Below are 12,741 nucleotides of genomic sequence, written 5' to 3' on the forward strand. Positions count from 1 at the left end.
GCACAATACTAGGGTGACAGGATGATCAACGTGAGAAATTTCAACTCGATTGCTCCAGCCGTTTAGACGCTACGTTTAAACAGACAGACACACAGACAGAACGACTGATAATAGGGTCTCCTGGAGCGGAGATCCAATATACTAATATAGGATTCAATATAACCGCAAAACATGTTTTCGAAGTAAACAGTAAAGTTTTTATTACTCTTAAATTAAGAAATATTAAAGGTTGAATAGAATTCTTGAGGTGCAATATTGGTTCAGAAAAAAAAAAGTTTTTGCTCCAGTGGTTTTGTAAAGTTAAATCTTAGCAAGGTTCTTCGACTATGAGTGTACTGGTGACCACTTGAGAGTACTTATCCGAAATTCGACTCTTTCATCAAAACAGGAAATATTCTTCGCTTACCCGAGCTAGTCATATCGAGATAAAATGCGAAAAAAAAAGAATATAACTTGGACTAAACGAATGAATAGGTTATATAAGGATAGTTTGGATAATAGCTGACTCGATTCATTAGAAGAAATTCTGGCGCTCCAGAAGTGTGTGTACCAATATGGAGGTAACTAATTTTGTTCGCCTATTTTATATAAAGTTGTGTAAAGGGACTGAAAGCTATAATGGACAGGGAGTATATACACTTGGCTAACACAGACAGTCCCCGAACTCGTAATTGAACTAAAATAATGAAAATCGGAATCAAATTATGGCCTAACCCTAACCTGGTACACACACTACGGGAGTACTTACGAATGGATGAATAAGCTTGGTTATATAACAAAATATGGTATAAGGATAGTTTGGAGAATAGCTGCCTCGCTTCGGTAGAAATTTTCACGTATTTTTATCCTGTATTTAGATTGGTGTACAAGTCTGCAGCGTATCCATAACGGTATTGAACTTAGGTGTTAATAAAAATCTTTCAAATGAGTTAATTTTCTTTTATTCGTGGATTACAATTAATGCGACGGTAAACTACAAAGGTCTATGACACGGCATACCGGCAAACAAAGATACGTAAAGTGGGCGTCGACGTCTTAAAACCTTTTTAATTGAATGAATTCGAAATTGAATGGTTTCGCGATTTAGCGTAATGTAACGTTATAAAATATATATATGTATGCAAAGATTCTTGTATAAGTAAACTAGTAAGGTTTGCGAAGTAGGAGTATGAGTTGGTAAAGTTGGTTGTAAAATTCAAAATTGCGTAGCTAGGACTATTTGTACTCCCGTAGTGTATGTACCAGGTTAGGGTTAGGCCGTAATTTTATTCGGATTTTTCTCAAGCTCTCCGGTTGAACTGAGAATATTTTAGTTCTATTACGAGTTCGGGGACTGTCTGTGTTAGCTAAGTGAATATACCCTCTGCCCATAGCTTTCAGCCCTTTTATACAACTTGATATACAGTATGCGAAGAAAATTAGTTACCTCCATATTGTTACATACACTTCTGGAGCGCCCACTTTTTCCAAACTAAACAGGGCGCGTAACAATATAAAATATAATTACAGTCGTTGGACTCGTTGTGTATCTTCAAATGTCTACGGAGCTCGTATTACACGCTATCGGGCAAGAGAGAGAATATATATATTTGATTGAAGCCTAGATTATCCTACATAAGTAAGGGAAAATAACAGGCTTTAAATATTGACTTCAAGTGTTTTAGGATCTTTGGAGTGGATGGAATTCGTATTTTATATTGGACATAGCATTATCAAATCGAAGTAATGTTAGGGCAAATGAGTTTTCTTGCTTTTATTTTTGTAACAATTTTCCCACTTCAATTATTTTCCCGAGGTTTAGGGATATTACTTGACACAGAATTACTTCACTAACTGCAGAGCAAATATTTTACCAGAAATTCCTATTTTTTAAATCTACATGCAAGGGTTAGCATACATAAAAATTAAATGAGATCTATGTTGGGAAACATGCATGCAGATTCGACGAAATTAAAACTCATCGCTCTGAACTAAATCGCAATAATTTATCCATTTCAGCACTGTGGTAAAATAATCTTAACTATACTCACTAATATATCTAATGTCATTATGAATGTATTCATGCCTACAAGAGGAAACGGATCATTTAAAATAATTTATAAAATAATAAAAACATTGAGTCGATTGTTTTTTATTTTATTTGCAATCCATGTGCTCATCTACTTCACGGTTGAATGGCGTACAAAGCTGAATACTTCTGGAGTGAGCAACCCGAATAAAGGTCAGTATTGACGTATATAAATTAAAAAGCAATCTAAAGTTCTTTCAGCACGACTATAGTATAATTTTAGAACAATATACCATAATAATCTTGCGTATAAACACTGTTTTTGGTACTCATGAGTGTGTGTACCCGCTCAAGGTTAGGCCATAATTCCATTCCAATTTTCCTTATTTTAGTTTTATTAAGAGTTCGGGGACTGTTTGTGTTAGCCAACTGAATACCCCCTAGCCCATACCCTTCCCTGCCCATAGGTTTAAGTCCCTTTACGCAACTTGATGTAAAGTAGGCTAACAAAATTAGTTACCTTCATATTGGTACACACACTTCTGGAACGCCGTTTTTTTACCTAATCATTCGTGTTATTATTTTGTCCAATATCGCGCATACCATTGATTGTACAGGTTCTAGCGTCAAATCGACAGGATCTGATCATTCTTATTCGACTGTCATATAACTTTTACTACGAATTTCACTTAATTTTCGGTTTTAAGCTTTCTAACCACGACATGCGCTTTCAATTAATAATGTGATACCTGAACTCCGAAATTGGGTGTCATTTGGGTACTCCTGGAATATGCGTACCAAGATGGTGTACACCGGGACTTAGTATGTGTACCAGGTTAGGGTTAGGCCATTATTTTATTCCAATTTTCCTTATTTTGGTTCTATTACGAGTTCGGGGACTAGCCAGGAGACTTTCCTAGTATTTCTATCTAAAATTTTGGCCTAACCCTAACCTGGTACACATACTGCGTTCCGGTGTCCGCCATCTACTTCAGGAGCGTACTCCTGCAGGAGTACCGTCATTTGTACTCTTATTCGCAAAATAGATGATTCGAAATATATTGTGCTGTGGTCATTTTACGATAAAATAAATGAACAGTCGTTTTGACAAATCGCCATGTATTTTTCTATTCAGCATAACGGTAAATCCAAATTTGAAATCACATTTTTGCAAAGGATTTGATCACGCTGCTATTTCAAATCAATATGCAACTTTCCATTGAGGATGTAGTTTTAAGTGTTAGGATGGGATGGGAATACATAGAATAGGAGAGAAAAGCCGATAAGATGACGTAAACATATGGCGAACCACGGCCTCTCGTCCGGCTACGAGTTCATGTCGGGTATGGGATTAGTTTGCCATTTATTTGTTTTCGGAAGCATGGACTTGAACGCATTCAGCGCGCTTACTTGAGAGCGGGCAATTAAAAAAATCTTTATTTTATTTCAGGACTGGAGAAACATGTATCAATTCGGTCTGTAGATGCGGCTATTCAAGGAGAAGAACTTCCCAACATTCCAAAGATTCCAGTCGCCTTCAAACACAGACAACCATTATCTCAAAGTCGTCGTCCGCTCGCAAATGCAAGTTACGAATTGAAGCACAACAAGATGCCACTTGTTATATACAACCGTGTTCCAAAATGTGGAAGTACAACCATTGTTTGGTTAATAAAAGCACTCGGGTCTAGATTAGGTTTCAAAACGATTTCTCACAATTGGCCGCATGTACAGCAAATATTGACCGAAGATGAACAGGTAGAACCTCTTTTATTCAGCGTTATGACGTATTACTATCAATATGTTACATGGCTATAAACTAAAATACTCCGGTTCGCCAATATCTAATCAATATATTTTGTATGTATAGGTTACCCCTAGCCGATTGAGATAATAAAATCAGTTTATATTTCTGTATATTTGTTTGGTGGGATGACGCAGTCATAGTCAATATTTTGTCCAGTCTGAAAAATAAAAAACGGTAGCATACAAAAGTACGAGGAAAAGTCGAACACATACTTTTAATGAGGAAGGCAAGCCGAAGGTACTAAGGCTGGCAATGAAGCTTTGACAACCGGTGTTGTAATATCCAATTATTGGATTATATACCTAGTAAAACATGTTTACAAGTTGTTTAGAATCCAAAATAGGTTAATTTACTTGTATTTAACTGAACTCGTATCTAAGAGTTACTAAGTTTGCCTTCAAATTTAACATTATTTTCCTAGAATACTCTATTTCCTTTTAACAAATCTTCAACTTTTTACAGAAAAATTTGGTTGAAAACGTTACAACTGCGGCAAATGGTGCTGCTTCTATATTTATCCGTCATTTACATTTCGTTGATTTTGAAAAGTAAGTGAAATTTATTTAATAAAAGTATTTTAAAAATGGACTGATTTATAAGCATGACAATTTGAACGTGTTAAATTGTTAATTCATTGCCAATCATTCAAAATTGTTTGATAAACCGGAAATATTTTCTCTTTATCTATTTATTTTCCCTAAATGATGATAGCCGTTGATTAAGAGCGGAAAATTTTTTTCTTTTTTGTAGAACACGACAAAAAGAATCAATTAAAGCTATACTCCTGTTTTTCCAAGCAATAGTTTTATTTTTTTTCAAATACCACGAATCCCGTATGAGAATTTGATATTAACTTTCTATTTAATACACTACATTTTGTCGCCCGACCAACTATTACATTACAATTGTGATATTAATTCTAATTTGCCGCACACGCTTCGCTTATTTGACAAGGGTGTTCGACAAAATATCTTCAAATATTGAACAAAGAGATTCAAATATTAAATGTAATTTCAAGGAATTTAACAACTTGACATTCTTTTGTTCGCCTAGGTCCCATTTCCCGGTTAACATTTTTATTCGATACGAAATTAGTTACTTCGTATTGAATGAACCAATACATTACAAAATTCCAGTACCTAAAGGTGGAATTATTGTTATTTTTCAAATTTTCTCCAATTCCGATACGGTACGTCATGAATGTTGTTCCCTTTGCGAACTCGATATTTAGTGACATTTCAGTGTACGTCGCATAGGCCAATGGTTTTTAATTAATCGGGGTTCCGCAAGTTTAAATTCAAATCCGAGAGGCTGTATTAATGTCATAGGTTATTCAAATATAACCAAATACATGTTAGCCACCATTATTGAACTCGCTATACATTGTACAGGTCATTTTGCTCAGATCTGCAATCATATACATTCATAGATGATACAATTCAAACATTAAAACTATTGTGCAATGGTACCTTGGCCGCTCAGAATGTTTCATTGGGGTTCGGGTCCACCCAGAAATTGAACACCACGGGCGTAAGCTACTTGTACTGAACTTCATTGGATATTATATCTTGTGTCAATATATTTTAGCAGGTACTCCCTAAGTATATGAATCAAGATGGCGGACACTAGAACGTAGTATGTGTACCAGGTTAGGGTTAGGCCATAATTTTATTCCAATTTTCCTTATTTTAGTTCTATTACAAGTTCGGGGACTAGCCAAGTGACTCCCATAGTATTTGTAACTGAAATTATGGCCTATTCCCAACCTGGTACACATACTACGTTCCGGTTTCCGCCATCTTGGTCCACATACTTCGGGAGTACTTTTTGTTTACTTCTGTTTTCCTCATACCATTATCATTTCAGATTTTCATCATCAGTTAAGCCAATTTATATCAACGTTATTAGAAATCCAATAGAACGATTTATATCTCATTACTATTACATGAGATTTGGTTTTGGTAATGGCAACAGTAAAGCATGGATGAAAAACATGTCGAATGCTACAAGGTTTGAGGTGAGTTTGATCTTTTTTGCAAGCTATCAGTCAGTAAATGTAATAGCACATGCATTCACGGTTTTTGAGCCATGGGCGATTTGCCCACTTAGACCGGCGGGCCATGTATAAAGTGTGACGTAATATTTAACATTTTACGAAAAAACAAAATGAAAAACAATAAGTCTCGTGGCAACACACTTTAATCGCAATCTCAACAAATTTATGGAGCTATTGCATAGCTTAACATCACAATTTGGTTTTAATTTGATTGTGGCAGCATCAGGCAGGTCAGATTAAACTACACAACGGGTCGGATTCGACCCGCTGGCCGTAGTTAGTCCATGTCTGTTATAAATCCTTGATCATTGTTGATATCAGATAGCCTTACAGTTTTCACAAAAATAAGACTTAGCCCAATTTACTGTAAGCCCTACCTCTAAAATAAATCCTTATATAGATACGCGAAATACGATATCTAGGTGCCATGCATAAACATTTATCAAAATTACACGGCGCCGTACGCAATAAACACTGACCAATTGAAACTCAAAAACTAGCATGTTGATTTGGTTGGCTTGCTTTTAAAAAAGTTGGAGATTAATAGTCGCATCCCCTTCCATTGTTACAAAGGTCTAATTTTAGGAGTGTTCACTTCGCACTGCCGTGATCGTCAATTCTTGCTTCGAAGTTGCATTGTGTTATCAGCCTTTCGTTTATATTCTGTCATACGGCATTTGATTTGGTGAAATGAAGTGTATCCCCTACCAGGGCACACCTTAAGAGGTTTAATATACCCATGGATACGCTTTTTTGACATTGAACAATTTTTGCCAAAACATTGATATTCAAATTCATATCAAATTTGCCGCCATGCTTGTGTGTACATTTCAAATGCGTGGATCGGGAATCGGGTCGTTGAAAGTGAGTTAAAATGATTAGCTATGTTGCTCAATTATTTGACGAATACTTGTTGCTAATTTTGGTTCGCCTTGCAATTTCAAATTATAATTATTAATAGTAAATACCCCTATTTGTATTTGAAAATGGTCTGCGCATAATATATTTATTTATTCTTAGATTTTACAGTTGTGATATTTTTTCATATCATTAACCGCGAGGTCTAATGCCATACACAGTAAGCACATCATGCCTGAGGTCTGCGTACTGAAACATCGGTACTCCTGAATGTGTACCAGGTTAGGGTTGGGCCATAATTTCAGGTACAAAAACTGCGTAAGTCACTTGGCTAGTCCCCGAACTCGTAATAGAAATAAAAGAAATTGGAATAAAATTATGGCCTAACACTAACCTGGTACACGTAATACGTTCTGGTGTCCACCGTCTTGGTTCACACACTTCGGGAGTGCCGAAATATCTAACCAAATCAGTTAAAAAGTGCATATCAACAGTGACGACATTTATTGACTATTTGTCTTACTATGTCGTCTGTGTGACAAATTCACCAAGACCGCAATCAGCACTAATGTTTTAAATTCGATCATACTTTCAACTTCCAACGCAGGCGAATAATTTTTTCTTCTAAATTTTGACCGTCATCAAATATTTCTTTGCTTAAACAATATTTATATTTGCAGAAATTAGAAGAATGCGTCGCAAAAAGTGCTGAGAAATGCGTTCAGCGAGAAAGTTCAACAACATTGGCATTCTTCTGTGGACAAGGTCCGAAGTGCAGGTAAAAACTTTATGGGAATAGCTACATCGGCATCGTGGCGCTCCAAAAGTGTATGTACCAATATGGAAGTAACTAAAATTGTTCACCAACTTTACATTAAGTTGTATAAAGGGACTGAAACTTATGGACAGGGAGTATATTCACTTGACCAGTCCTCGAACTCATAATAGAACTAAAATGGGAAAAATCGGAATAAAATTATGGCCTAACCCTAACCCGGTACACACACTACGGGAGTACTAGCATTATAGAGGGAAGATCTGTGATACGACTCCCATTTTGCCGCAGTATATACATTATGACATCGTTCCCATACTTGAAACGAGTCTGACTTACATACTAAACGAGTTGTTATGTATATTCACTTGGCCAGTCCTCGAACTCATAATAGAACTAAAATGGGAAAAATCGGAATAAAATTATGGCCTAACCCTAACCCGGTACACACACTATGGGAGTACTAGCATTATTGAGGGAAGATCTGTGATACGACTCCCATTTTGCCGCAGTATATACATTAAGACATCGTTCCCATACTTGAAACGAGTCTGACTTACATACTAAACGAGTTGTTAAATTTATCGAGCCTTGAAATATTCAGTCAATTTGGGATCTTTTTATCAGTATTTATCGACTATATAAAATATTTGCAGGATATATCATTTTTCCTTTCCAATATTGATCACATATAGGACGATATACTGTAATTATCATAAAGCCGACTCATAGAAAATGGACATAAAGCCTATAATGAAAATTTCGAAACTACCATTTCATTGCGACCGATATAATTTCGAGAATCTGATCTTTTTGTCCGACTAAAACGTATCCTGATAGATCAGGGGTGGGTAAGGTTATTGGACCGAAAATGTCGCCCATCTCGACTGGCTGGCCATGAAAGTGTGACGTAAAAGTTACATTTTACGAACAGAATTTTATTTACACTGTTGCAAAAGCAAAAGTGGAAAACGATAAGCGTCGTGTCAAAACTGAATTTAATCGCAATCTCAACATATTCCTTGGGCTATTTTTGGCCAAAACATCAAAATGTAGTTTTTAGTTTGGTTGTGGCAATCGGTCAATTGAGATCTGGGTTTATTAGACTGAAGGTCTGATCACTCACTCGTGTGGGCAAAAATTAGTGTTTAATAATTCAGCTATCAATCTTTAGGTATTAGGGTGCAGAAAAGGGATGTAGTAACATATTATTAGAAACCAGCGAAAGACGATAGACTAAATTACATAGCAACAATGTGGTAACAGATCATTAGAAACCAGCAAAAAACGAAAGAATAAATTACATAGCAACAATGCGTAAGCTATGAACAGAAAAAAACGTTATGGGAACGTTAACAAAGAGGCGGAAGTAAGAGGTGTGAACAGCCCGCCTCCGAATCGAGGGAGCGAGAAAATGTTAACCCAAAAATACATCTTACACAGACTACGACCATAATGTAACATGCGTATTACACCATTCTGATTTGGTTGAAATCACAAATTGAAGGAAGCGTCAGGCGGGCCAGATTGAGTTACCCAACGGGCCGAAATTGGCCCGCTGGCCTTGGTTTTCCCATGTCAGTGATAGATTATGGTTCATCAATATCCCAGAACCGTTCTTACATAAGAGTGAGTGCATCTTTGTTCTGTGCTTACGCACTTATTCTATGCGAAGAGGTAAGATATACTAAAAGTAAATTCTTTAATTCCTCGTTTTCATTCGACGTTTTTACATAAGAGTGAGTGCATCTTTGTTCTGTGCTTACGCACTTATTCTATGCGAAGAGGTAAGATATACTAAAAGTAAATTCTTTAATTCCTCGTTTTCATTCGCTATTCAGACTTAATACTCTTGACTCGTGTCGGTCATTTTTATTAATATTAATAAAATAAATGAATTTATTGATTATTATTTTTTAAAGCTCTCAGTATGTTTAAATAGAACAGTAACTGTGATTATCTAAGATGGATAGCCACGCGATATATTTTATTTACTAACGTTAAAATCTAATACATTCAACTTGTTTCAGGACTCGCAGTCCATGGGCACTTCAAAAAGCAAAAGAAAATGTTGTTAAATATTATACTGTGGTAGGTATAGTTGAAGATTTTCCAAACACTCTACGCTTGCTAGAATACACGTTACCAAGGTAAGAGCCTAAATACAACGTCATTGTTGACCAATATTCTACCATTCAGATTTCTCTAAATAGATGTCTATACACTCGTAAATGTTTCGAGTTTACAGAATGAAAAGTCCAAGGTTTAAATATCAGTATCTGACCAAAATTGTGTTACGTTTATTATATAGGTCAGGGGCGCGCAACCTTTAATACAGGAGGGACAGATACAAACAACTGAGCGAAACCGCGGGCCTCACCTTCATTTAACATAGGCTTCCCAGTAGTTGCAGCCACAAAAAAGCATCGCACGTACCAGATTAATCTGAATTAAAAACTCGTTTCGTGGGCCGCTAAATTTTTCTCTGTGGTCCGTATTTAGCCCGCGGGCCGCAGGTTTCACATCTCTGCTATAAGTGATGAGGGTCAGAGATAAAAACTAAAATATTCAAGAAACATGTTGTTAAAACGTAACTAAATTATTGAAAGTCCGTAATATTACTACGCAATTATCAAAATGTCCGGAATTAATTTCCCAAATTTACTAGTCACGACTGAATTGCAACTAATGCAAAATAATTACAAATTTATCCTAAAATAAATGTTGTTGACGTATAGTAGACTTGTTAAACTTGTCAAAATAAAAATTCATTGGAATAATTCGTAATATTGTTTTTCAGATACTTCAGGCGAGGATCGGAAATTTACAAACGTGCAAAAGGTTTGTTTTTAATCGCAAATTTGTGTACGCCCTTTTGAAATTTTATTTTTGTAATTCCCTTGGAGTTTGCAAAATTTCAAAAATACCAGATCACAGTAGTAGTTGTTAGTACAGATCGCAAGTCGAATACCCTTTTTTTATCGTGGTGTATTTTGTGGGCAATTTACCTATGACAATTACAAGAACGTTTTATGTCATTATTGGAGAAAAAGGGGGCAATTTTTAGATAACGAATTTTTTTCATATGACGCCTTCAATCCGAACAAGGCCGTATACACGGGCCACTAAAATATTCCAATTCTAAGTTTTAAGAATTGATATTTTTGCAGGAATTATCAACAAGTCCAAAACGAGTAAAAAAGTTTCACCACGACTGGAGACAAAACTCAAACTTGAAGAAGCTTTACGTTATGAAATGGACTTTTACCAATTTGTAAAAAAACGATTTTATGACCAACTAAATGATTTGAATTTAAAACGTAATTTATTTTAAAAATTATTCAAGTACCGTATTTTTCTCCGCGTATAATACGCACTTTCATGGCCAAATTTAGTCTCGCAAACATGGGGATGCGTATTATACATTGGTCTAGAAAATATCAAAAAATATTATTTCTCATTTTATGTTTTAACTGTTTCTCTCGTTTCGCAAATCGGCGAAACTTTATCGTAATGGATCACCCTATGAGTGACCTACCGCTTCTCTTTGGAGTGCGGCGTCTGAAAACACGTTCTGATATGGGCCTTGTCAGCTTTTAAAGGGGGAGTGACAAATAACTTTATAAGATACTTTAATGTCAAATAGCATCACATCATGATTGGCAGATGTTTCACAGGCAAATACACAAAACATATTACCAGAAATATATAGTTAACAAAAGGCAAGCAGTCCGGAAAACATCTACAAGGCAAGAGAAGACGGAATTTTGATATGCGTATTATGCATGGACTTTAAAAAATTCACGTTAAAAATGTACTAAAACCTGGGTGCGTATTATCTACGTATTATCTTATTAATACGGTATATTGTTTTATCAAATAAACGGAACACAACACACAGCACCAGTGAAATGCTTCTAGGACATTTGCACCTGCATACTTTTGCACCCACCGATATTTGCACCCATAATTTCCAGTTTCCACCCATCGATTTTAGCACCCGCATATAGATTGCGACCACGTACATTTGCACCGTTGTACATTGGCAAAACTTTTACATCTGACAAAATTTAATTACCAACTATAAATATATATTCGAAATGAAAACGGATTACAAATTTTTAGTAGACCGTATTCTTGGTGAGGGTCGCTACGTTTCTACTGTCATTGTGAGTTATAATCCTATCCCACTTTTGTGTCATTTTCTTTTGGTGAAATAACGCAAACGTATAGTCGAATTTACTGTGGTTAGTAAACGATGGCAATGAAAACTGGTCTTACATAAATCAATCAAGTTAGGGTTAAACCAATTGTACAAGGCAAGAGAGGTGTTGCGTGAAAAAATAATAGATAAAATAAAAGCAGAGAGCGAGAGAGAATCTCGACTAAAACAGTTTAACTGTACATTCCGCTGGAGTTGTATAGATAATAACTAGTTATATCACCCAATTATGAATATGGAGAGATATAGTGTAATCCAATAAATGAAAATTCTAATGATGAGATTAGAAACACAATAAAAACACCCGATTCCGAATGAACCACCCAATTTTGTTGCTTTATTATTACAGTAATGGACATCCTTGGGTCAGTTTATTCCGAAGGTTACTCAAAGTTCAAACTTTTTTATTACCTTCAATCCAAACATAAGCTAATTACGGTGAAACATTACAAATAACCACTTAAAAAAGTTCAAAGATTAAAGACGTAGGCGCACTCACTGAAAACCCCAGAACAAAGACAACGATGTGCGAAAAATTCACGTTTGTCATATTATGAATCAGAAATTGAAGTATGTTTGGGTCTACAGAATTATGGAAGATAGAAATTATACATGAAATCATTTAACATAAAAAATCGATCCGTAAAACCAAATAAGAAGATACGGCGCTTAAATACCGGTAATTGTACGACTATCGAAAACTGTCCTGGCTATTGAAAACATATATTGTATAAACATATATTGTTTTTAGAACACTACTATAAATAAATCAATGAGCGTTTCTTGCAAAAGTATCGTTGTCTCTTTTCGAAGGCATATAAAATTATAAATACAAGAGAGCAATGCTCAAATATATGGACACAAAATGCCGTTATGTAATCTACCACAAATACCTACTCGCCTTACCGGTAGTCCTACACGAAAGCATGTCCGCCACAAAAACGCAATTTTTAATTTTGGTGACGTCATCGCAGCCTAATGCATCTCATAGAAGACATAGACTAGACAGAATGTT

The 12,741-nt window shown here is 35.6% G+C and overlaps 1 protein-coding gene across 1 annotated transcript; it reads left to right on the forward strand.

Moving 5' to 3' along the window:
- Positions 1-1,738: 1,738 nt before the first annotated feature.
- LOC120346124 (uronyl 2-sulfotransferase-like) lies at positions 1,739-11,459 on the forward strand. The gene is made up of 8 exons (XM_039415783.2): positions 1,739-2,221; positions 3,459-3,766; positions 4,278-4,363; positions 5,682-5,832; positions 7,410-7,507; positions 9,535-9,654; positions 10,305-10,345; positions 10,675-11,459. Exons 1-8 carry the CDS (start codon positions 2,050-2,052, stop codon positions 10,836-10,838), a joined length of 1,140 nt encoding a protein of 379 aa, XP_039271717.2. The 5' UTR covers positions 1,739-2,049; the 3' UTR covers positions 10,839-11,459.
- The last annotated feature ends 1,282 nt before the right edge of the window (positions 11,460-12,741 follow it).

The sequence above is a fragment of the Styela clava genome, chromosome 8 (assembly GCF_964204865.1).
Source record: "Styela clava chromosome 8, kaStyClav1.hap1.2, whole genome shotgun sequence".
In the NCBI taxonomy this organism is placed as follows: Eukaryota; Metazoa; Chordata; class Ascidiacea; order Stolidobranchia; family Styelidae; genus Styela; species Styela clava.